This window comes from Pygocentrus nattereri, chromosome 1 (genome assembly GCF_015220715.1).
Source record: "Pygocentrus nattereri isolate fPygNat1 chromosome 1, fPygNat1.pri, whole genome shotgun sequence".
In the NCBI taxonomy this organism is placed as follows: domain Eukaryota; kingdom Metazoa; phylum Chordata; class Actinopteri; order Characiformes; family Serrasalmidae; genus Pygocentrus; species Pygocentrus nattereri.
Genome location: NC_051211.1, coordinates 20204523 through 20232360, shown reverse-complemented (window position 1 = coordinate 20232360; position 27838 = coordinate 20204523). Strand labels below are relative to the sequence as shown.

Here is a 27838-nt window from a genome sequence, read left to right as displayed (position 1 = left end):
GCATATTCTCAGTTCTTTGTAAATAATTTGTAAATAATTATGGTTTGTGGGTTATTTACCATTTCTGTTCAATGATCCTTGACCTCGGGTAACCTTTACCCCTTTCTTAGCTAGAAATGAGATCAAACCCAACTGTATTTGTGGTACAGGAGTAAAATAGGATAAATTACTATCACTGCTCTTTAATATACTAGCTAGACAGATAGCATTATATTATGTTATTTAGTGAACTCGCACTTTCTCGACCTACTCATTCAAGCTCTGTCCTTTCTTTATCTCTTCATCCCTCATCATTTTCTTTCCCTCTCTCACTCTTCATCTCACTTCTTCCACCCCTCCTTTTTTGCGTCTACCTCAGACATCCATCCTGTCAGAGCTCCATCTCAGCCTAGCTCTATCTGAGATCAGCTCCTACAACCCACTCTCTTTTAACTCAGCTTCATCTCAAGTTCAACTCCTTCTCAGTTCAGCTTCAATGTGTCTGACCCCACTCGGCTCCATATCAGATCATCTCCAGTACAATCGGCTCTGCAATTAATTTCTGACTCTACTTGACTCCTTCTTGGGTTGGCTCGACAACTCATTTCTGACTCCACTCAATTCTGTCTCAGATTGGCTCCTGTGCAGCCGTGCTCATTTCTGACTAAACTTTGCTCCATCCCAGATCAGATTCATCTCAGGTCAGCTCCCCCTCAGATTTAGCTTCAATGCACCTCAATTCTGCAACTCTTTTCTGATTCAGCATGGCTCCATGAAAGATCAGCCCCATCTCACATCTGCTCAATCTCAGATCAGCCCCATCTCACATCTGCTCAATCTCAGATTAGCTCCATCTCGGGACAGATCCAACACAATCAGCTCATCGCTGTCTTAAATCGGCTCCATCTTGGATCAGCTCCATCCCATTCAGCTCACAGTCCCTGGGAGCCATGTCCTTTTGCCATTGCTGAGCATTATTTACTGTCAGATATATCTGCATTATACACTCTTGAAAAATATGGCTCTTCAAGGGTCTTTTAGTAAAGACAATGGTTCTATATAGAACCATGGTCAGTCAAAGAATCATGTTTATGATTCACATTGTTCTTGGCATTGTGGAGTAGTTATTCAGATTGATGGAGAATTAACCATTTTTGGTGCTATATGGAACCCTTTATGAAAAGGTTATAGAACCATATACAACACATTCTCCATCAATCAGAAGAATCATTTCATGATACAAAGAACCCTTTAAGGATATAAATGGTTCTTTGAGGGTCCATGGTTCTATGCAGCACAACTGTCTTTACAAAATAACTGTTGAAAGACCATCTTTTTTCATTTCAATGGGATTCAGGTTATTTTATACGATTGTTAAATACAGGTTAAATTACTTAAAACATATTCAAAATGAGTCTAGCATAGTTCAGTTAGTTTTTCAACATACTGTCTTTTATTCAGTTAAGTATTAAGAATACCAATGTGTCAGATTACAGTAAGATTACAGCGTGGCAGATTGGTATTTAAAGAAAACGGCCTCATTGTTTCTGAAGTGATCAGATGAGTAAGAATTCCCAAGCTTGAGCGAGTGGAGAATATATGAAGTTAACTCCCAGCACCAGCATTTTGACCAGAGCCCTGAAACAAACACATGAAAGTAATTAATGGTCCGTTTCTTTCACGCTATGTCTTGAATCCCTATGCTAATAACTTTCTAAGTCTTATCATTAAGTACTATTCAACTACATGGAGTGTAAATTGGAAACTGGAGCTATTGTTATAGGAGTAAGGAATAAAAAACAGGCCTACTGACAGATCTGGGGCATTTAAGGGCTTAAGCATTAAAAAAAGTATACTGAACCCTATACATTCTGCTTAGGCATGATAAATGGTCTGAGAAACTCACTGTTCGCTATGTAAACCATGCAGTTAGTTAATGTTTGCTATTTAAAAGGATAGGGACTTGTGAGTTTAAAACGAATTTGCAGGCCCAACTATTTGTGACAAACTTAAGGCTGTATTTTGCTATGGACACCACATTTCTGGGTTTTTGATCTTAGAATGGCACACTGGAAAAGCTGGGCTAGCTGGAGCTGTAATCATAGATGCTTATATAACAGTTACTAGCTCCTATAAGTGGCATAACTTAATTGGAACTAATTTGCTACTCATTCAGAAAAGTTGCCTAGTTGACTAGTTATTATCATTTTAAAACAAACAAACAAACAAAAAACATAAGTGTTCCAGACATCTGTGAAAGGTTAGTAGCTTGCTAGTAGCTGCAGTTGTGAGATATGTTTTGTACTGGTTTTGTCAGTGTAATAGGAAGTTTCTCATCAAGTTAAAAGCTAGCAGCAAGCAGTTGCATCTCTATACACCAATAAGCCTTACAAAGCAAGATAAAGACCTAGTCACTGAACCAGAAAACATTTGCACTGTCACATTTTACAAAGTTTGACTTTGTTAGACACACGTCACATTTAACGGTCTGTGTGGTCTTTTTGCATGTCAGTCAAATGGCCCTTTACTTGAGAAGGTGGATCTCCAAACCCACCCAGTCTGGTTGATGAGATTTTAGCAGTCTTCGCATCGGTGTAATCTCATGGAGTATTTTTTATATTAATAAAAGTACATTGTGTTTAGCAAAAAATATATTTCTATCCTCTTGTCTTGAATTTTCACTGCAGTTTTTTATGCATCTGTATTTCAGGCACTTTCTTTGACTAGTTAACTGTTGTCCGCAGCCCTGACTAGTGGATTTTTTAGTTTCTTAGTTCTCACATAAGAAGAAAAAAAAAAAAATCACAGCTTACTTAAGTGTAGCCTCAACTCTCTGTGGATCCATCGTTTTTGTAAACTCCAGATATTTATTATAAAACCCAAATGCATCTTCCTGAAAGATTCTGCAATACAAAAAAAGAATTACATACATATTCACATACTTCAAATATTTTTTTGTTTTTCTAATCTTAACATCCAGAATCCCCCAAAATAGCCCACATGATTTTCAGGTGAAAAATTACAGAACATAAATAAATAAATAAGTGAAAGGATTTTAAAAACTATGTTAGGTGCAGTGAAATGGAATGCAACAAAAAAGAATAAAAGAAATGACATTAAAAAAGATTAAAATAAAAATATTAATTCAAAATAGACACATTAGGGTGCAGTTTAAATGTTTGTTATATTGGATGTGTAGAATTAAACCACACAAATAAATCATATTACATTAGCACACGTTATTTTTAATACACAAAAGATTTTTTATCAGTGGCAATATTTTTTTAGAACAGTTTATTTCATTTGATTGGTGATCACTGACCTCTGAGCTTCCTCCAGTTGATCCTGAGTAAGTGCTCCACTGGTCAGTAGTTTTTTAATGCATTTCTCTTTTATATTACTCCACTTCCTAGATAAACAAAACTCCAACAAGTTAATCTTGGCTTTGTAAGATGAGCTACAAACAGATTTGTACAAACATGTCATCACTGTTGAAACAAATCTTTGAATCTCCCAAATAAGTTTTCAGTTTTCATGATAATTTTAATGTTGTGAACTGAAAATCTGGCACAGTTTGTGCAAAAAAAGACACCTGCAAACATTCCTGTCTCATCTTACTTAACTTCATATCCCAGGCTTATTATATACTACGGCTCATTATTCAGTAACTAAGAAAAAAAATCAACAAATTTAACATAGGACCTTAGTAGATCATATCAAAATCAGTTATAAAACTTCATATGGTAGTGTTTAGTTTTAGTAAATCTCTTACGTTGACATCTGTTGTACTGTGTCATCATCAAAATCTGCGTTGACTTTGTCGACGAGCTCCTCAAATTTGCTAATTAACATTCGTGCAATAGCCCTGAGGAGAGTGAATAAACAGTAGTGGAGTGAGTAAACAGTAGTGGAGTGGATAAACAATAGTTATTTTTATAGTAAATACAAAACTTTTAGCAGGTAGTGCATGTGAGCTTACCGCACTTGTGGAAGTAGGATATGTGATTTTCGTCTCTCTTCATTTACAAGTTTGTTGAGTTCTTCTCTGAAAGACTTCCATTTCTCAAAATACGTCTCTCTGTAAAGCCAACAGGAGACAGAAACAATACATCATTATATACACTCATCAGCCACTTCATTAAGTTCACCTCCTTGTTTCTACACTCATTTTCCATTTTATCAGCTCCACTTATCATATAGTAGCACTTTGTAGCAATTACAGACTGTAGTCCATCTGTTTCTCTGCATAGTTTGTTAGCCCCATTTTAAACTGTTCGTTAATGGTCAGGAATGTTCACTGAGCATAGTCCACCAACCAAAAATATCCAGCCATCAGTGTCCTGTGGGCAGCATCCTGTGACCACTGATGAAGGATCAGGGGTGACCAATGCAAACTGTACAGCAACAGATGAGCTACTGTCTTTGACTTTACATCTACAAGGTGGACCAACAATGTAAATCTGTCACACACTAACACCCCACCACCATGTCAGTATCAGTGCAGCGCTCAGAATAATAAGTTCAATTCTTAATAGCACCTAGGACGCTCTACTAATGGGGAGGGGGACCTAACACTTTGAAGAAGAAGAGTAGTGAGCAGTGAAGAGGAAGGTTTCAAGTTGAACTTGCTGGGACAGAAACAAAGACACTGGTACGACCAAGGGTTAGCATATACGTAAATAACAACTGGTGCATCAACACCAACATTATAGGCAGCCATTGCTTTCCTGATCTGGAGTATCTGTTGATCAAAAACAGACCTTTTTACATACTTTGTGAGTTTATCACTCTTATTATTACCACCGTTAATATCCCACTGGATGCGCATGCTATCATAGCATAGAGTTTCCTGCTAAGCACATTTAACTCGGATTAGAACAATTTCAACCATACAGACTTAGAAGTAGTTCTCCCAAAGTTCACCAATAAATTCAATTTCAAAATATTCAAAACTATTCAAACATTAAAAACGGCCACAGGACAACAACAGCCCCTCACATGGGACAGTCAGAACCCTTATCAACACACCATTAAAAAAGAAAGCTTCGTCCACCATCAAAACTGTCAACAAAACTGGTAACAAATTTTACACAAATAAGATCTGTAACTGTAGAACTTTAGCATGTACCTGTAGGGTATACTGACCTGATAAAATGGACACTGAGTGTAGACACAAGGTGCGTCTACTGGTGTAAACTATACATGATAGAATATCAAAAGAGTGCAACTATATAGTAAAAATGACAAAGGGAAAATTTTACTTTACATAACAGACAACTTAGACAAATTAGTCGTAACAGTAGCCTTGAACACAATCCTCTGTGAGTCTGTATTATTACAAAAAGTGCTTACCTAAAATATTGAAATACTTCATTGCCTGCCAGGGCAATTCCTATGTCCACAGCTCTGAAATACAGTCTTTTCATCTCAGAAAACAGCCCCCTTTCAGACAGCTGTTCATAAATGGTGTATGCATGAATAACAGCACTCATGCCCACAACCCTGTGACAGGATTAGAGGTAAAACGTTCATGGTTGTTCAAGTACTGTAGAGGATGTGTTTCTTTCTGCTCTTGCTTTCATAGACAAAACATTTTAGTGCTTTCAGATCAAATAAACAATTACTGCAATTACTCTGCACAATACTTCAGATTTTAGCTCTGACATTTCTAACGATATGAAAAACTGTCTACATTGTTTAGTTTACTGCTGCACTGAAACTGATATTAATTATAATATGAATAAATCCATCCAGTTCATATGTGTAATCACACTGTACTCTGTTTGGATTGGTGAGTATACTATGCCTTCTCATGAATCTGTTTACACACTGAACAGCTGTTTCTCCATCAACTCTATAACTAAATGGACCTAAATCCTGTTTATAAAGATGGTATTAATATAAACTTAAAAGGAGGACAGGACATCTCAACGTATTTGTTGGACCAGGTTGCTGTTGCCATCACTTCATGAAGTCATAGTCAATATGTCAATAATGTGTTAATTGGATGATGCCTACACTATTGTGATATATTAGCGTGCTGCTAGCTAGCCAGTAAAGTATTAGTAAGAGTAGGATCAGTGATTGTAAGCAGAGCTATTATTAGTGGCATCAAGTTTCTGACTCCTGGTGACTATATAGATAGTGTTTCTCCAGAATATGTCTTCTCTTTGGGTCTTCAGATTTCTCTGTGGCTGGTTCATGATTCCTCTGATTGTATCCATCCATCTTTTGTCGGTCATCATCTTCCCCTTTATCTTCAACTCTTCCAAGTATCATGGTTTTTTTTCTTGAATGGATTGGTTGTTCTCATAATATCTCCAAAATAAGATTTAGACACTTAAACCCCTTTGTTACCTTCTGAAAACACTCATCACTGTGGCAGGTTGTGAAATAATATCCACATACACCTCCTCTATGACAGTAAGGTATATACAGTGCAAGAACTGAACTTAACTTGAACTGAGGTTTATTTTAGCCACTTCCTGATCTGCTAATATACCCCAATATTGATATTTGACATTTTATGACCTGAAATTGTCAATATTTATTTTAAGTCTAGTTATTATTATTATTGCTTAAAAAAAAGTTTCTTTAGGGGTGCTCACATGTCCAGTTCCCGCATAATTCAAATGCTAAAATTTCACACACACACACAAAATCATTTTATATTTTATATTATACATATATTTATATGTTAAAAAACAGATTTTTACCTTACAGTCCTTACGAATCTCTCTGGAGCAGTAATGAACAATGTAATCAGTGGACTAAAGCCAATAAAATAAAACTCAGCGGCAAATTCGAAGTGAAGTCTAGAAATACAAATAAACAAACATGATATTACATTTACAGAATAATTTAGCAGATATCACCAAAAACCATAAACGTTCAGGCATTCATAACTGATAAATCATCAGCTCAGTCTGCGGTCACACACACACACACACGCAAACACACACACACACACACACACACACACACACACACACACACACACACACACACACGCACACACACACGCACACACTTCTCTTTCTGGGTCATGGGAGGTACTGGAGCCTATCCCAGCTGTCATTGTGCGAAAGGCTGCAGTCAGACAGTAAAACAGAAACTGAGAAAATACACATATATTAGAAGTGTCTAAATTAATAGCACGTCTTAATAAAAGGATGGCATGCCCACTCCATGTAAGGGGAAATGATTTGACTCAGGTGGAGGAGTTTAAGTATCTTGGAGTCTTGCTCATGAGTGATAGGAAGACAGATCATGAGATTGACCACAGGCTGGGACAGGCGGCAGCAGTAAAGCAGTCACTGTACCGGATTGTAATGTATGACTTAGTTTATGACTAAGAGCCATAAACTCTCTGTTTACCAGTTGGTCTACATCCCGACCCTCACCAATGGTCATGGATTGTGGGTAATGACCAAAAGAATGAGATCGTGAATACAAGCAGCGGAAATTAGTTTTCTTCGCAGGGTGGCGGGCTACGCTCTACTTGATAGGGTGAGGAGCTCAGTCATCTGGGGGGAGCTTGGAGTGGAGCCGCTACTACTCTGCATTGAGAGGAGCCAGTTGAGGTGGTTGGGGCATCTGATCTGGATGCCCCCGAATACCTCCCGATGGGGGTGTACCAGGCATGGGCTACCAGGGCAAAAACCCGGGGTCGTCCTAGGACCTGCTGGAGGGATTATATCTCCAAGTTGGAGTCCCCAAGAATGAACTGGAGGAAGTTGCGGGGGACAGTCATCCCTAACCTAAGTGGTTAATGATGATGATCTTAATAAAATGCAATGTTACAATCACCTCATGGTGATCAGATGAAAATCTATGAATTATCAATCAGTTAATTGGCAATGTCTATGATAATGCATAAAATATGCATACATATTTTGGGTGACACTTTGAGTGGTCCTTTTAGATGAAACAAATACTCAACGGACTCTCGTAACATGTCAAACACATGAGGGTTAGGGTTAGGTTTTGGGTAAGGTTGGGTAAGGTTGGGTTTTTGTAATGGAAGTAACATTAACAACACATCTACTTAATGAAAGAAATTTACTTCAATGTATTAAGATGTTTCACTACTGCTACTTCACTGATATGTTGTTCATATGTTACTGATAATCTGTTAAAAGTGTAGTGAACACCATCTGTTTGAGACAAAGTCTCCCTTGTTTACAAGAACTCCCCACAACTCCAAAACCTAACAGCTTTGGCTCCACAAAGTGAGCTAGAAGCCATAAACAGGGATTAATGCATCACTTTGATAAAGTACCATACAGCCATTTAATTCTAGTGCATTTTGAACACTGATAAATATGTATCCTGAATATTAATTTCTTTTCTTTCCTTTTTTCTTTGTTTGGTTTATTTCTTCATTCATTGGGTAATGTTTGAATGTATTCGTAACCAGCGATACACAGAGATTACATGCAGTGTTGCTTGTGTTTTGTGTCTGTTGTTGTGTTTGTCTTTTATTGTGTGTTTATTGTCAGGAAACATGGGTTAGAACGGTCTCTTATGAAACATACATGAATGTCCTAGCTGTTCTTTCCTTGCTTTTGAAAGTTTAAAAGAATAACCTACATTTTATGCTTGAAATATTTTCCTTTTCCCTTGTATTAAGATGCAACTAAAACAAAGGAGGAAGTGATTCTTGTGGAGGAGCTCATAGATTATGCACCACCAATCAGAGTTGGAAATAATGAATAGCTTATTAACTGTTAGGTGAGAAGAACCCAGGAGTACTCTGGCTCCACCTCTACAGGGTAGGACATACAGCCAGACAAAACCTGCATTCTTCAGCAGTTCTGTGTTCAAAAGTGCAGCTAGCAAATTCTTAAGTTTGCGCTGACCTTGGTCAGAAAGTAAAGAACAAATAATATTAGAACGCTCACAAATCAGAGCAGAAACCTTTGTTCATCTTGTGTACACTGTTAGTTTAAACCACTCTTAGAGAAGGAACGTGAAGAGGTCTTTTACCTGCTCAAGAGAAGGATTTCATTAAGTTTCATCTCGGCCAAAAAAAAGTAGTTAGTAAAGGTAGTGCCCCCAGCCTTGGAACCCTAACTACAACCCGAGCCAGCTAAGCAAGGACTCATCGCAGTTCTGTCGATACAAAGACAGTGGGACTGCACCCAGGGCAAAGCCTCAATCTGCAAGCAGAGTGACCATGTGGGCTGTCCAAGCTCCATCCTCGAGACCCCTCCTACCTAGTTGCTGACTAAGGCTGCATTTTCCTGTACTGCCACTACAGTGGATCCGCCAGAGAAGCAAGACTTGACTTATTTTTTGTAAAGGTATATCCCAGGGATGGTGGTTCACTTTTGTTAGGTATACAAGGACCTTTGCTATATTTATTATAGTCAAGGGTATTTTTAGGTTCACCCTTTATTCTAAGGTATTTCCTTTACATTGTTTGACTTTATATGTATTTCTACATACAGTAGCATATGTCGGGGCACATCTACAGGTATGGGTGTGCAAAGACAATCATTTAGAAGTGGAAGTGGTTTCACATGCACTTTTATAGTCGCTGTTACAGTTCATCTGCTCTGCGGGGGCTCTTTTTGGCTCTCATGCTGTGCTATTGGGGGTATGGCCTGTTCATAATCAGCTCAGACTTGTGCTACTACACTAGCCCTCACTTTGGGTTTAGAGGGCAGTGTTGGGGTTATAGTTGGGTGGGTTTAAGTTTGGGTAGGTTCCCTTTTTTTATTTTTTATTTATTTTATTTATTTCCCTTCCCCCTTTTCCATTCGGTCATCTGGTACTTTTCTCTACTTTCACATTACAACTTTACTCTATAAATAAGCACTATGACTAACTCTAATCAAGATAGGAGTGGTATGAGATTTCTGAGCAGGAATGTGAAGGGGTTAAACAATCCGGTCAAACGCTCTAGGGTACTAACCCATTAAAAAGTTTCAATTTAGATGTAATTTTCTTACAAGAAACACATCTTAGAAATAGTGACCATGCTAAGCTAAAATGCCACTGGGTCGCGGATGTTTTTCATTCAACATTCAACTCCAAGACTAGAGGTGTACCAGTGTTGATTAAGAGAGGGATCCAGTTTATCCCTGATAAAAGTATTACAGATAGGAATCGCAGATTGATTGTTCGCGGCACCTTATGTAATACCGCTGCTTTGTTGGTAAACATTTATGCTCCTAACTTTGATGATCCAAATTTTACGCAAAAGTTATTTAGCTCTATTCCTTCTTTAAACGCTCATCTTTTAATTATGGACGGAGACCTCAAGTGCACAATTGACCCACTCTTAGACAGATTAGACTTCCCAAGCAGTATTAGATTTCATGTCCAATAATAGGTTTGTCAACTTTTGGAGATTTTATAACCTGGGTGCCAAGGTATTTTCCTTTTACTCTCATCCTCACCAAGTGTATTCCCATATTGACTATTTTATTATTGACAGGTCTCTCATTGGTAATGTTGTTTCCTCTGATTATCAGCCTATAGTTATTTCAGATCATGCTCCATTGACAGTAAATATAACATTCTCAAATTATCATAGTTTCCAAACTCCCGGAGGCTTAACATGCTGTTGCTGTCTGACGATGCTTTTAATAATTATATCTCGTTCTCAATTGATGAGTTTATTGCTATTAACAAGAATGACTCCGTTACTTCTTCTGTTTTATGGGAATCTCTTGAAGCCTACCTACGTGGATAAATCATATCATACACAGCATATCTGAACAGATCACATAAACTTAAATTGCAAAATTTGATGAAGGAAATAACTGAGGTTAATAAACTCAATTCAACAAATCCAACACCCGCATTATTGAAACGGCGCCTTGAGTTACGAACTGAATTCGATTCCACCACAACAATTGACGCTGAGCAACTGCTATTGCATACACGTAGTAGTTATTATAAACATGTGGGAAAAACCTTCAAAGCCTTTTGGCCCACCAGCTTAAAAGACAGACTTCATCTCAATCAATTTCCCAAATTAAAAGATTCACTTGGTGCGTTATGCTCTGATTCACCATCTGTAAATGCCATCTTTAAATCCTTTTATTCTACTCTCTACCAATCTGAATCTCTCTCCGTTGATACCGATTTGCTTTCATTTTTTGACCGTCTGGAGTTTCCCTCTGTGAATACTACAGCTATACACATTCTTGATTTGCACTTAGACTTAGAGGAGATTTCTCTCTCGATCAATTCAATGCAAACTAATAAAGCACCTGGTCCTGACGGCTTTCCCGTCAATTTTTTTTAAAGATTTAGGGATAGGTTATCTCCTCTTCTTCTCGGTGTGTATAATGAATCCTTACTATCTGGATCTCTACCTCCTACTTTTATGGAAGCATCCATATCTCTCCTTCTGAAGAAAGATAAGGATCCCACCTCCTGTGCTTCATATAGACCTTTGTCCCTCCTAAATGTGGACTTGAAAATCCTGGCGAAATTACTGGCTTTACGTTTGGAGAACGGTATTCCTGAAATAATTTCTCATGACCAGAATGGCTTTATTAAAGGTCGCCACCTTTTTTAATGTCCGCACCCTTTTAAATACGATTTTTACAGAACATTCCTCCTCTTTTCCAGAAGTCATCGTTTTGTTAGATGCAGAAAAAACATTTGATCTATTTGAAGTTTTGCGTAGATTCAGCTTTGGAGAGACAATTGTTTCTTGGATTAAATTGTTGTATTCTTCCCCCATGGCTAGTGTTCATACCAATTCTGTCCGTTCTACATATTTTCCACTTTCATGCGGGACGCAGCCCATATTCAAAATGTTTTGTGTTTGCTTAATTCCCCAAATTTGCTGTGGGTTTAAATTGAAATTCACTCCCTTTCTTCATCTTCAGTATCTGCACTTCTAGCTTCCTCCATACCTCTCAGGCTTACAGATTTTACCATCAACCCCATAGTCCTCTCTATCCTTCGGATTTGGATTCAATTTAGGCGCCACTTTAAACTTATGTCACCTTCATCATCTTTGCCTATAACCATTTATTCCCATCCACCCTGAACGACACTGCTTTTATTACCTGGCACAGCAGAGGTATTAAATCCCTTCATGATCTTCATAAAGATGGTATTTTTTGTATCTTTGCTCAGTTATCAGCTGAATTCAACCTGCCCCCTTTTCTCTTCTCTTTTTTTGGATTACATCCACCTACCCGTTGGATATCCCTTGGATGACTTTCTGTCTTTAGATCCCTTTCAAAAATTTTGTATATCCAACATCTATTCGAGGCTTATTCATCTGGACCCATGTTCCATGAATAAAATTAAAAGATCTTGGGAATATGAGCCCTAACCGACCAATAGTGGGATTAGGATGTCACCAAGGTGCAGGTAAGTGTACCTTGTGCAAGATTACAACTGATTCAATGTAAAGTATTGTACAGAGTTCACCGATCTAAATCTCGGCTATCGAAATTTTATCCGAACATCACCGAAAAATGTGATAAATGTCATACCTCACTGTGTAATCTGAGCCATATGTAATTTTTTTCTGTCCCGCTTTACGCAAGTTTTGGCTTGCTTACTTTAAAAAATGTCAAAAGTTCTAGGCGTTGACATTAAAATGAACTGTTCTTTAGCAATATTTGGCTTTTCTACAGATTGACCCCTGCTCACCAGTGGACAATTGGACATTTTGGCATTTACATCCTTATTAGCATGGCGTTGCATTTTGTTGTTATGGAAATCTCCAAAACCCCCCTTAATTTCAAGGTGGCTTTGTGATGTCATGCCCTTCCTAAGACTTGACAGGATAAGGTTTATTCTGAGAGGCAATACTGCTGCGTTTTACTCGAAGTGGAACCTCTTCCTTTCTTATTTCAATTCTCTTCAGACCATGCCAGATGACTGCGCCCCCTTTTTTATTAATTAATTTTTTATTATGTAAATTTTTTGTATTTATTTATTTATTTATTTATTTTTTCTCCTCTCTATCCCAATTCTCTAATCATATATTCTCATATTCATTTATTGGGTTAATTGGGCTGTTTGTTTAGTAATGGAAAATTTACTTTGGGGATTTAGGTTATTAGGTGAGTGCCACTAGGGGTAAGGGTAAGGTGAAAGGGAAAACTTAATGGAGGGAGGGTAGCGAGGGAGTGGAAAGGTGGGCGGGAGGGGGAAGAGAAAAAGGGAAAAAAGGGGAGGAGGTAGGAAAAAGTAAAAGATTATAATCCAAATTGGTCCTTTTATTCATTCATTTATATGTTTTTTTTTTCTTTTTTTCTTATGTCATATTTGTGACCAAACAACAGATACTGTTTAGGCCTTTTTTTCTTTCATTGGATTTGTCCTGTTTCTTTGTTTTCCTGATGTCTTGACTCATTCCCTCAATAAAAAAAAGTAATTTCAATGTAGTTGGAGATTTAGCCAATAAATTCCCTTTCTGTTGAAGCATGCTTAGTGTGAGCATGATTAGGTGCTTATATATACAACCCCAATTGCAATGAAGTTGGGACGTTGTGGAAAACATAAATAAGAACAGAATACGATGATTTGCAAATCCTTTTCAACATACATTCAATTGAATACACTACAAAGACAAGATATTTAATGTTCAAACAGATAAACTTTATTGTTTTGTGCAAATATTCACTCATCCCTGCAACACGTTCCAAAGAAGTTGGGACAGGGGCAACAAAAGACTGGGAAAGTTGAGGAATGCTCAAAAAACACCTGTTTGGAACATTCCACAGGTGAGCAGGTTAATTGGAAACAGGTGAGTGTCATGATTGGGTATAAAGGGAGCATCCCTGAAAGGCTCAGTCGTTCACAAGCAAGGATGGGGTGAGGTTCATCACTTTGTGAACAGTATTGTTGAGAACAATGTTTCTCAACATGCAATTGCAATGAATTTAGGGATTTCATCACCTACAGTCCATAATATCATTAAAAGATGCAGAGAATCGGGAGAAATCTCTGCAAGGAAGCAGCAAGGCAGAAAACCAACATTGAATGCCCGTGACCTTCGATCCTTCAGGCGGCACTGCATTAAAAACTGACATCATTCTGTAACGGATATTACCACATGGGCTCAGGAACACTTCAGAAAACCACTGTCAGTGAACACAGTTCGTCGCTCCATCTACAAGTGCAAGTTAAAACTCTGCCATGCAAAGCGAAAGCCATATATCAACAACACCCAGAAACGCTGCTGGCTTCTCTGGGCCCGAGCTCATCTGAGATGGACTGACGCAAAGTGGAAAAGTGTCCTGTGGTCTGACGAGTCCACATTTCAAATTGTTTTTGGAAATCATGGATGTCGTGTCCTCTGGGCCAAAGAGAAAAAGGACTGTCTGGATTGTTATCAGTGCAAAGTTCAAAATCCAGCATCTCTGATGGTGTGGGGGGTGTGTTAGTGCCCATGGCATGAGTAACCTGCACATCTGTGAAGGCACCATTAATGCTGAAAGGTACATACAGGTTTTGGAGCAACATATGCTGCCATCCAAGCAGCATCTTTTTCAGGGACGTCCTGCTTATTTCAGCAAGACAATGCCAAGCCACATTCTGCACGTGTTACAACCGCGTGGCTTCGTAGTAAAAGAGTGCAGGTACTAGTCTGGCCTGCCTGCAGTCTAGACCTTTCTCCCATTGAAAATGTGTGGCTCATTATGAAGCACAAAATATGACAATTGAGACCCCGGACTGTTGAGCAACTGAAGTTGTACAAGAAGCAACAATGGGAAAGAATTCCACCTACAAAGCTTCAACAATTAGTGTCCTCAGTTCCCAAACGCTTATTGAGTGTTGTTAAAAGGAAAGGTGATGTAACACAGTGGTAAACACGCCCCTGTCCCAACTTCTTTGGAACGTGTTGCAGGCATCAAATTCAAAATGAGCGAATAAAAACAATAAAGTTTATCTGTTTGAACATTAAATATCTTGTCTTTGTAGTGTATTAAATTGAATACAGGTTGAAAAGGATTTGCAAATCATCGTATTCTGTTTTTATTCATGTTTTACACAGCGTCCCAACTTCATTGGAATTGGGGTTTTATTTATATATATATATATATATATATATATATATATATATATATATATATATATATATATATATGTGTGTGTGTGTGTTTGTGTGTGTGTGTGTGTGGTATAAAGAGGGTACTACATGGTTATTGTTATTGTTTGGACTGATGACTCAATTACATTGATACTGATATAATCAATAGAAACAGCTGTAGTCATATACCAAGAAATGGCTTTCACCAGTCATAAGGTTTGATTTCTATAAAACGTCTGCCACTAGAGGGAGTCTTCTATTGTTCCCATTAGTCAGGAGTGGACTATCAGTGGAGTAAACTTCAAAACCATGAAAAAGAGCTCAAAATAAAAATAAACCAGAAATCTGACAGATATACTGCCGTTCAAAAATTTTGACTCACTATTCAGAATTATTAATTGCATTAAACCTGTTCGGTTGTAGATACATGTGTACATGTTTCTACTAGGCTAATCTTGTGTAACTTAACAGATTTCAAACAGCTATTAGAACTAGAAAAAATGTAACCAAAGCTAAAGCTACTTTAAAATGAAAAATGCATTAACACCTGATTGAAATCATCAGGTAAACAGTAACAGCTCTTTACCTAAGTGTGTGCAGGGTAAACACAACTTCAGTGTTTTGACTCTCTATCGATCAGGACTGGGAATCAGTGTGTTCATTCATCTGCAGCTAGAGGGGGTAACATGATAGAAAAGTCTGGAAGCCAATCAAAATACTGATGAAGTACATACCTCAAAATATCATTCAGAGTTTCTGATTCCATTAGGGGTTTTAGTGCTTCTTTTAGTTCTTCGTCAAACTTTAGATCCATCAGTTTTCTGTGAATGTAAAATACAGCAATTCAAGTACAACAAACATTATTCTGCATTGTACGCAATCGGCTGTAGTTTAACTACAGTAACGACTTCTGGAGTATTCGGCTTTAAAGCAGGGGTGGGGAACTGAAGGCACAATGTAGTGATTTCTCTGCTCTAGCACGCCAGCTAAATCTGGCAATTAACTGACCAGTTGAATCAGGTGTGCATAAGCAGGAAAATCACAATACTGTGCAGGAGTCCCCTCCATTAAAGGAAAGATTCAGTAAAAAATTAAACCAGATAAAACATTGTTGTCGAGATTCCCCTTCTGTCATTTTAAACTGGAAAGAGACTAACATTGCTAACAAACACTAGAGGTCACTCAAATCATTTCTGTAAAAACATCCCCAAATTCTGACCAGGTCTTCATCAAGGTTGTGCAAAAGGTTGTATAAGGCAGCAGGCATTATTGCCTAAGCTGGCAAACTGCATTTAACTGCACAATGATTTTTTTTTTTTATTTTTTATAGCTCACAGTAAGTCATACAGCAGGCTAAGCATATTGACATGCCTGCACCACCGTAATGAAGGCGTGGACACAGTTTGTTTGATTGAGAGACGTTTGGGTGACGTCATTTACAGAAAATATTTGAGTGACTATTGACTTCTAGTGTTTGTTAGTAGAATTTGCCTCAAAGCTCCAGTTTAAAACTAAAGAAGCACAAATCTGACACTAAGCACGTCTCAGCTGATCGACTACATCTGGTTAAAACCTGTGTGAATTTGATTTTCTGCCATACCAGTCATCACATTTTTTTATCAACTGCTAACTGTCCTTTTAAGATGCCTCCGTCAAACCAACAACAAAATAAACAGTATGCAAATGCACACTGCAGAGTTTCAAAAGCCTAAAGAAGTCATCGACATGGCTATAAATAACTGCCTTGTAGAAACAGAAATACTAAAAGATACAAAAGCATAATGTTATACCTACAGTCCCATAAAATGTAGTAAAATATAGCAAGATAAAATATAGTACTGAAAAAGGGTTCTTGACTCATAACAAACCTTTTTTAGCGCTATATATAGAACCATTTTTAAAAAGGGGTTTTAAAGTACCACATAATAGAGAAGAATCAGTTATACGTTCAAATGGCTCTTTGAGTGTTCCTGGTTCCTGAAAATAATGATTACCTTTACTAAGGAATCCTAGAAGAACCATTTTTTGTATTAAGATTAAGATTAAGTGACCCTTATTAGTACCACACCTCCGCATTTAACCCGTCCATGAAGTAAAACACCACATACACACATAGCTAAGACACACTCTAGGGGACAGTGAGCACACTTGCCCGGAGCGGTGGGCAGCCCTATCCGCAGCGTCCAGGGAGCAGTTGTGATAAAACATGTCTGAAGATTGCCTTGCCAAAAGTATTCGTAACTATCCTAACTAAACTTCGCAGAAGCTCTTAATCATCAAACACACTATAAAATCAGTGTAAAATATATGTTTTTTTTTTCATTCCTCACACTTTTAATGTAATTGTGATTTGAATGCACAGCTCACCTCTTAATGTCTTCATACTTTTCCCCTAACTCAGGAGTATCTGTAGCATTCAGAAAGCTGTCCCAGTAAAAAATAAACACTCTGGAAGTGACACTGTGGAAAGCAGCAGAGGAAATGGCAATGTTACACTGACTTGTTAATGTTGTTCTTCAGTACACAGACATCACAGCACTGCTCAAAGCACGGAGAGAGTGCTAACCACTCAGTTTTAATTTACATGAAGAGACAGTGGCTAATCTGTGTTTACAGCACATCCACAGAGAGCAATCAGAGCTGTGGCTGTTACAGCTCTGAATTCTAATCTGCATGTGTTCTTACAGGCCCTGGATCCTGTTTGTACTTTGTAGAAAGGCAAAACTTCATATTCACCAAACTGTAATTTTATTATAGCAAACTATTATAATTGGATCCAACGTGCTTGAAAATATGAATTAACCAAGAGTGGGATGTAATATACTAAGTATTTCTGTCCAGGACAGGGGTGTTTAAAAGTCAGATTTCACTGCATAGAGCATGTTATTTTTGACCCATCCAAGCCTACAACACATTTTTATAAATGTATTCGTCATCAGTTTTTTTTGCAAATTTGGTAGTTATAGTGCTGTTTTACCACGAAGGCTGAAGTGGACTTTTTAAAAATGTCAAAGCCAACATCTAATGTTTCTTCAATGCATGGAGTAACCACAGGTGAAACATAAATTGACCATGATCGTTTTTCATGCCCGTTTTCTTCATTTTTGTACATCTCCGCTGTCTGTTTTTACCCAGTTATGTTGTCTTCATCAGGCAGACACGCCTGTGGTAAACAGACATATGTTTTATACTAAATGGTACTAAAGGGGTTGGGTTTGGGATTGGTTGGGTATGTGAATCAAGCTTCCAGGTTGATTGCTATTGTTTTGTATGACCATAGGGCAGAAGGGTTGGAATAGATATGGTGGTGACTGAACTGCTGTTAGGAATAATCTATTGCCTGACATGACACTCTGGGACTTTCGTGCATTTGAAAATTGTAGTTACAAAGTTGGCCCACCCACTAATTCATGCTAGTTCATCGAGCAAGCTATGTAAATAAGTTTCTAGGACGAGCAGATGTCATTTTTTTGTTCAGGCAAAAACTTTGTTACCAAATAATTTTATTAACTAGTTAATAAACCAGTTCCGTGTAGTTAGCTAGCCAATGCTGAAACAGGATGAGCTGCTGAATAATCAATATTTATTTGAAGTTGACGCTAATCCTTCTGATAAACAAACTGATACAGCTTAGAATATCCCAGTTAATAATGTTAGAAATGTAATGTAATTGAGCTTTAGTGATGTTTATAAGGTTAACCTTAGCTCATTCTGACAGATCACTTACAGTGTGAACTGCACATCCTCATGGAGAAGTTTGGGGTGTCGGAACACCAGCATGGAGGGAAAACTACCTTTATTACTAGGCCGTCATTGGTTTCCTGTACTCCCCAGCTTCTTATTCAGATTTTTCTATTCCATCTAAAATAGTACAGCAGTAACATTCTGCACCTGGCTTTGTCCATTTACTGGTCTTCCTGCTGCTTCAGTCAACTCCAGCATGTTTTTATTGGTGGTCAGAGGTAAGAAAATTCTCCTGGACTTCTTTTTCAACTTTCAGCCATAATTATTGTTTATTATGTAAGAGCAATAATTCGCAACTATTCCAATAACTGTTAATTTGAATAAGCTGTGAAATATTTAGTCTTTTAGCAAGTTATAGGTGTGATGTATGTGGAGGGGGTGGGGTTAAGAAAAGGGGGAGAGGTTGTGTAGAAGAAGCAGTTGAGAGATGTTATGGTTTTTTCTCTCAGACCTGCAGCACTGAGTAGCCGAAGCTGTTATGTTTTGGGTTTTTTTTTTACATTAAAAGTGGCTCCACTGAACTCAATTAGCGGGTCCTTCACTCTTCTTTGTTTCCTCATCCTCGCTACCTATCACCGACCGTATTAAAGCTGTGTCCTATTTATGTTGTTTGCAGCTTGAAAATGATGTATTTAACATTTCAATATATTGGAATATCTGACAAACAAACGGATAAAATTCTAATTACATTTCTAAGCCCAACTGAAAGCTGAAGTGTCTACTCTGATTTGCACCTGTTTACTACCTGCCTTCCATCAATTACATCAGTTCTTCTGTTGATTGATGTTAGTGGCCATTGATTAACAGTATATAATAGTGTGTTGCTATAATTTTTTCCACATTTCTCATTATTTTTGGCAGGAAGTCATTTAAAATAATTTTATAATTTTAACAATGCTAGTTTTTTCTTTATTTCTTGATTTTTTTAGCTGGTAGTCCACACTAGAAACACTTTCCTGACTGTACTAAACTGAAAATAGCTCATTTAAATTGATGTAAACAAAGAAAGTCATTGGGCCTCAGTCACCAACATTTTTTTCCTTAAATCTTTTCTTAAGCTTTTAAGAAAAGCCTGTCAGATTCACAACATGCTCTGAAATCTCAAAATTATTTACACCTTCTTGCTCTGGAGTGTGCAGAGATTCTGTTCTTATCTAAGAACAAATGGCAAATCAGAAAATACCGGTGAATATCAAAATCGCTGTGAAAACTGCATAAGCAAAAGCTTAAGGATGGTTGGTGAATGAGACCCAAAATTGAGCTCTCCTATACTTTCACAGAGAAAGGACACGTTACATTGATGGATACTTCTGATGAAGAAGCTTACCTCACCATCACAAGAAAATCATCCTTTTCTTTTTCACGCTCAATTCTCTCAAATTCTTTACACTTTTCCCCAACTCCCTTAAAGATGGTTCTCACCCTTGAAGACACAGAGACAGCAATGCATAAAATAAAACTCAGATATTAAAAATGCATTTACAGCTAAAATATCACCACTGACATTTTCTAACATGAATACAGGTCTGAGCTTGGTAGGTAAAGCCTATTCCTTAAACATGTATATTTGATTACCTCATTTTATATAACTTTGTAATTAAATAATATTAATATTATTTTAAAATCCAACAATTGACATGCTAGTTCCTTACCTTTCAGTTACTTTATCAAAATCTATTTTTTTTATTTCTGAAATGACTTCCACACCAAACTTCAGAACCTTCACAATATATGTTTCCACGGTGCTGTTAAAAGCAAAGAAAAAGAGGATGTCAGCTTTGAATTCGTTTCTATTTATGAGAGTAGATGAGAATCACAAAAAACTAAAAAGATAAAATAGAATTATTTGTAACTTTCTAAAAATTATACATTCCCCAAGCTGCACAACACAGCCAGTCACTCATCAGCATTAAGATTGCTTTGCATTTGAAATAATGGTAACAAAAAGATGTTTTTCCCAGTGTATACTGTTAATTTACATTACAGTGCTTTTCTGGCACGGATCGGCTAAAGATTTCTAATAATGATATTTGTTGTTGCTTTTTAAATTTGGTCAAAATTTCTTATTAAATGGACCAATAAAATTCTGTCCCTCTGTGCTTTTGTGGCCAACTTTTGTGATTGTCGTGGACTAAAATGCCTGATTTTGCAGAGGCATTTCTCACAATTTACTGTTATTTTTGTGTGTGTGTGTGGTTGCAGTGTGAAATTTGTGAGGATTATGAATCTGATATTTATTTAATTTAATTTGAATATAGTGTAATTAGCTTCTGTCAAAACAAATAGTAATTTCAGTGCACTTGTTAGCCCTGTCTTTGGCAGAAATGCGTGTTGGTAAACAGTAATGCTTGTTAGTAAATGTGATCATGGCTTCACACTCGCAAGACTTCTGCCTTCATGTGGCCAAGAACTACTTACTTTGACAGGAAGGAATTGTTTCTCAATGCAAGGAAAGAGTACTAACTGCTCAGTTTTACATTGTGAGATGAAACAAATTTGGTAAGCAGCGGCAAACAGCTATGAAAAACTTGAAATACTAATGAATGACTTCAGAAATCTAGTATAGATTTAGGTTAATCCACTACCTATATTACTACAAATGGTTTACAATTACTGGCTGTAGCTCATCTGTTGCCATAAAATTTACTACCACCCCTCTATCCTGAGCAACAATAGAAAGAAACCACCAAAGCACAACTGATTACTTGATATTTGGGGGTGGACTATTTGCAGCACAGTAATACTCAAGACAGTGGCATAACACTGTATGCTGTTTATTTTGTTTATTAAGTTTATTTTGGGCACAGCAGTGTTGCTTTAGTTGTTTTAAATCTTAATGTCACCGCTGGATTGAGAATAGTCTCAGAACCAAACGTCTAGCCAACCACAGTCCTGTGGTCAGCAAATGACCACTGATGAAGAGCTAAAACATGACTGGCATAAATTGCCAGTACATACTACAAATAACAGTACAGTAATAGCATGCTCATAGTGTTCAAATAGAGAAAAAACAGTAAAGACTAAACATGCATTCATACCTAGTTGACAGCAGGTAACAGAGAAACTCCAGTGGTTCACTTTCAATCGATGGAGCACCAGGAAGGTAGTTTGAAACCAAATTGCTATAAAATACAAAATACAAAAGAGATCAATGTGATGTTGCTGGAAAAACATACCACAACCTACTGTTAAAATATTTGGCCTTTTATTGTGAACTATATTAAGAAAATCATGCATACCCCCAGATCTCATTGACTTTGGCTCTTTCAATGGTCCCTTTGAACATGTTTACAACTCTGCAGAAGTTCAGTAGCAGAATGGTTAGCATGAGCATCCATTTTGTGAAATACAATACATTTCTGTAAATCTAAATCCTTTCTCCAAACACCAAACACTAATTTCAAACAGTATGCAGATCAAAGTTGCATTGTTAATTATGATTAAGGTGAGAAATAATTAAAATGAGTATATTTGATTTAGGTGAGGGGCAGACCAAAATGTAGTTTTGTAGACCAAGATTAATCCTAAACTTCAGTTCAAAATGTTTCGTACTGGGGAATCATTTTATGACATTAAATTGTAATTCAGGACTGGCTTAATGCATGCACATGAAACTAACTAATGTTGCACCTGATCTGTATATGTGAAGCTTAGTTGATTATTAATTATAACATAAGACTTAAACAGTGAGGTCTGTAACATGCATACTTGCAGATATATTATAAGAATTCAGAGCTTACGGGAGATACAGTTGAACATTCTGCTCCATTATTACTGTATGGAATATTTTTTTGACATCATCTTTGTAGTGCAGGACCAGTCTTCGAACAGTGCTGTGAGATACAGAATGAAAAACTAATCACATAAATGTTTCTTCGTCTGAATAGTTAAAATTTACACTAGTTTGTTTTGCACAGATCATTCATTTCTGTGAACTTCTAGATTAGGGCCCAGTTTCCCAGAAGCATCTTTGTGTTAAGATGGTTGGTATAATTTCAGGGGTAACACCTCTGCCTTCTAAGCTGTATTTTGGGGTTCCATCCCCCATCTAGGCAAGCACCCTACACTATACCAATAAGAGTCCTTGGACAAGACACCTAAAACTACCTTTGCCTTGTTGCTGCCTTAGAATCCAGTGAGTCAGCCTGAAGATGGTCTTTAGACAGTTGAATGCTCAGGCCAAAGCTCTATGGTCTGTGAAGACCACAAACAGGTAATGACGCCATTTCTCTAAGGCCCAAACCGCTGTCATGCACTCCTTCTCTGACATAGAGTAGTTGAGCCCTGCCCCACGGAATTCTCTGGAGGCATATGCAATCACTCTCTCTCTCTCAGAAGTCTCCTGGGTCAGAATTGCTCCTACACTCTCAGAAAAAAAGGTATGACACTGTCACTGGGGCAGTACCCCTCTTGTCACTGTGGTGGTACCATCAGGGGTACCTTTAGTCATGGAACATAACTGTACCAGAATCCACTGAAATTATATTTTATAAGATGTATTGATTCCACACACCCCGTCTCGTCTCCAGGTTTTATATTAAATGGTTCTGTTTTAAAAAATGAGTTTATAAAAAGATACAAATATCTACTTTTCCACTGGGAAATACTTATGTAATTTACACAGTTGGACTTTAACCCCACTGCTGTACCTTCGAGGGAACGCTTACACTGTTTGTACCTTTATGAATGAATCACGTACCTGCATGGTACCTTTATTTCTAACAGTGTAGCCCCACATTACTGGCATCAGTATGTACCTTACATCAGGCTGGGCCAGAACAGGATGAGTTTTTAATGAAAATTGAGAGATGAATGTGTGATACCATCCTACATAGCCCAAGAACCTTTACAAGGCCTTGATATCTTATGGGACTGGATAATTAGTCATGGCCCTGGTTTTTTCACCAGTCTCCAACCCCCTTCCTTTGACAATATGTCCCTAAAAATTAAGCTGTGTTTGCAAGAAATTGAGACTATGCAATATGACACTGCAATGTTACCCCTGTTTCTTGAACGTTACCTGCTTTTTAAACCAAAAAGCACAGATTTAAAATGGTAGAGGCCTACAGGTGTAATGAAGGCTGTCTTGGCCTTGCTCCTTGGATCCACTGCTATTTGCAAATAGCCAGACTTCAAATCTACAGAACTAAAACACCCTTATCCATGGAAAGATTCCAGGATGTCATAAATCAATTTCATTGGTTATGCATCTTTGGATGTCCAGGAATTCATTTTTTTGTAATCTACCTAGAAGCAGTAGGATCCATCCAGTTTTCTCACCAGCACCAGAGGCGAAGCCAAGCAGACTCAAATGGCTCTATGATGTTTTCTTCACATGCTTCTCTATGATGTTTTAGAAATGAGATCTCAACAGAGCTTCATGGGCCTCATGGGTTTCAGAATGGAAAAAAAGAATGGAAAGCAAGACCTCTTCTGGATTCACTGAGTATGCTCTCCTAAATTAAGCTGGACTTGAGCTTTTGTTAAAAATCGAGAGCCAGAATGAGAAGAAAGCCTAGGTTGCTCGCTGATACAATGTAGGTCTCCAAGGTCCATACCGCACCATGCCACGTGTAAGCCAGTTGTGTCTACCTTTTGGCTCGGTGTTATTTGCCATCTCTCAACACAAAGGTCAGAGGAGCCCTTCTACTCAGATTTTCTCCAACCTATCTTTTGCCACAGACTCTTCTGTATCAATGTGTAGATGCAATCCATATCCAGTATGGCTTCTCCTTGGAGTACCCGTGTTTCAATACACATAGGGACTTCCTCCATGTTCCAGATTGGCATTATTAGAGTTTTTGCTATTCTGTTACGTTTTAGTCTTGTCACTTGAAGCCTGGCTATTCACTCTTGCCCAGTAGTCCTTCCTTGCAGCCCAGTCATGTTCCATCATGGACCCAACTTTAATGAGTTGTTCCTTAGTGTGGACTGTCCCTCTTCATGATATGTTCATGATATGTCTGACCAATTCAACTTCTGAGATTTCAGGCTTTCATTTTAAGCACAATGCCTTATGAGCAAAGTCTCTTATGCTTTAGCCAGGGGCCTGGACACTAATAAGCAGCTGCTCCTCCACTTCTGACAAGTAATCAGAGGGCAACAAGGCTGACAAAAAGAAGTGCTTAAATTCAGTCCAGTTATGAATCTTTGTATTTTGCCATCCACCAGCTCTTTGCAGATTGCTTTAGGGATGTCAAAACAGTAGCTATGAATTCAGCATCGGAAAAGGACCTTAGAGATAAAAAGGTTTTCGCAATGCTTATTTGGAGCACAGCAGGTTGGAAAATCTAAGCGAACAGGAGGCTTAGCAAAAAAGTAGGGTGATATGGTCAACTTGGCCCGATACTTCATGCTACAGCATCTCGACAGTCCTGGAACTTATGCTAGAGTTCTGTTTCTGGAATTCAGCTCAGCATTCAACAGCAGAGTGCCAGAGCTGCCGCAGGTCAAACTGTCTTAGCTGTCTATGCCAGATCCCGTCTGCCAGTGGATCATGGACTTCCTGACAAATAGGAAACAGCAGTTGAGGCTAGGAAAACACATCAGACCCTCTTGACTGTGTGCTCTCATCCCTTTTATTTAATCTCTATACCAATGACTTTGTCTCTATGGAACAAGCTGTGAAGATCCTGAAGTTTGCATACGGCACTACAGTGATGGGCCTCACAGCCAACAGTGATGAGACTGACTACAGAAAGGAAGTTGAACAGCTGGTCTCCTGGTGTGGCAGCAACCACCTGCTGCTGAACATGCAAAAGACTGTAGAGATGGTGGTGGACTTCAGGCGTAACCCTCTCTCCCAACCCCCCCAAGCATCAATGGCTCCATGGTTTTCACTGTGAGGTCACTCAGGCTCCCGGGCACCACCATATCCAGGGACCTGTGCCAAAGGCCTCAGGAGAAAAGGTTTTTCCTGAGATAGCCGAAGAAACTAAACCTGCCGCAGAGCCTGATGATTTAATTCTACGCAGCAATCATCCTCACATAAATTATAGCCATCTTGTTTGATTGCTCCACAAGAAAGAGCCAAACTCCTCTGCATAATCAGGATAGCAGAGCGGATCATTGGATGTAGTCAGTCAATGCTTCAGGACATCCACAACAGTAGAGTGATGAAGCATGCTGGCAAAATAACAGCTGACCCCTCTCATCCTGGACATCACTTCTCCAAGCCACTTCCCTCTAGCAGAAAATGTAGGGCCATCAAATCCAGCGCAACAAGACAGCTTTTTCTCTAGTGCGCTCCTTAACCACCTCACACTTTAAATTTAAACTAAACCAAAAAAAAATGCCTTACTGTATTACAGTAACTCCTCTGTAACCTTTCTGGTTTCTAAAAATTCTAGAAATGAACCATTTCTAGTCAGATCTACTATGCATATATTCCAACCTTCTCTTTAGCTCCTCTCCATGGCTCTTTTGTATTCATTATTCTGTTCTTATTCTATTCATTGTTTTGTATCATTTTTTACCTTTAGTTAAATACTCATCAACAGTCTGTGTGCATGTCTGGACTGTTCAGTATGTTACGTTAGATATGTGTGAGACAAATTCATTGGTGAAAAAAGTGACTCTGAATATTACATTTATGTGATCATATGTACCATCCATCCATCCAGGCTTAGCCATTCTACTCCCTATAAAGTCATCTCAAAAACACATACACACACACACACACACACACACACACACACACACACACACACACACACACACACACACACACACACACACACACACACACACACACAATCATTATAATTAAGTAACATCACTTCCAAATAGGAAAGTCAGCAGTGTTAAACTATAATTGAACTAACAATGAACAGGTTGGACTCACCGTGCTGCTACAATTAAATCGTCCTGCACTCCTTTACCTCTTTCCTCTACACTGATACTGTTGGCTGTCTCTCTGAAGGAATTCCAGTTGTCCTGGATTGCAATTCTGTAGAAGAAATGAATGAAAGGTGTCATTTCACAGGGGTGATTTTACTCATAGTCCACTTAAAGCAGTCAGATGTTGGTTCAGTCTTGCTGACTTCTACCTGTTTGTTCTCAGCATGTCTTCTTTCACCAGTTTCTCAGTGGCCTCTTTGACTTTGTCCAAACAGTTCAGAAATATTTGGACCCCAACCTCCAGCATTCGATCAATGTTCTCATACTCTTTCTCTGATATCTTAAAACTCTCCGCTCCTTGAGAAAGAGAAATTCAAATATAAACATTTCTTTCAGTTGCAACACAAACTCCTATTCTAAAAGTAAAGATACCCTTTGTAACATTAGTGTATGGATCAACACACTTAATAGATTATTTCTCATTTTACTTTTATACCAGTTGGAACAAACACTTTTAAGTCAGAACTGCTACTGCTAACTGCTTTAAGTCTAAACTTACCAGAAGTCAACAGTCCTGCTAGGGTCAATATGACCCAAAGCTTGTCCATACTGAAATATCTGGCAGGAACACAGATTTAAGAGCAGAAAATCATATATAGCAAACTGATTTTTAACACAGTACTGTTTGGGGTTAGATACAATTTAGCTGTCCTATCTCAAACACATACTGGTCAGACTAAGGGGTCAGCTCTTATAGTCAGGTCTGGACATGTAAATAGGTCACTGATAAGAATTCACAACAAGCTTTTCTGAAATGGTCAGCAGATTTCATTACTAGAGGACTTGAACCAGAGGACAAAAGTAAAAGAGCTGCAAATACAGTTCTGTCAATAACACAACACACCATGACAGTAGAACTGTATAATGACCATTTGAGGACATTTATTTTCAAAAATTGCAGTCTGTGAATTTTAATATAAATTTAACTTTTTTGTTTGTTTTGCTGTTTTATAACAACGTCTCATATCGTACACAAGAACAAATTAGGTCATGTGATTTCTCTCTAGCTAAATTTGCAACCAAAGTGTTTTTTTTAATGAAAAACAGTTTAATGCTTCTAAAAGTTTGGTATTGTATCCATGCAATCACTGAATGTTCTACTTTGGTTCTGTTTGACTTAGCCGTGTATCAACCCAATGTTACGTACTTTCTGATTTAGATTACTGCCTGAACCTTTTGTACTTTCACTTCTCCGAT

At 38.0% G+C, this 27838-nt stretch overlaps 1 protein-coding gene across 1 annotated transcript; it reads right to left on the bottom strand.

Annotated features, from left to right (window-relative positions):
- Positions 1–1409: 1409 nt before the first annotated feature.
- LOC108443578 lies at positions 1410–27316 on the bottom strand. The gene is made up of 17 exons (XM_017724348.2): positions 27141–27316; positions 26791–26938; positions 26586–26690; positions 22483–22575; positions 21982–22038; positions 21781–21864; positions 20395–20487; positions 20070–20165; positions 17366–17458; positions 15733–15819; positions 6696–6794; positions 5332–5481; positions 3959–4057; positions 3752–3844; positions 3302–3388; positions 2793–2882; positions 1410–1617 (listed from the first exon to the last, which is right to left on the bottom strand). The coding sequence occupies exons 1-17, from the start codon at positions 27187–27189 to the stop codon at positions 1536–1538; spliced, it is 1605 nt and encodes a 534-aa protein (XP_017579837.1). The 5' UTR covers positions 27190–27316; the 3' UTR covers positions 1410–1535.
- Between the last annotated feature and the right edge of the window lie 522 nt (positions 27317–27838).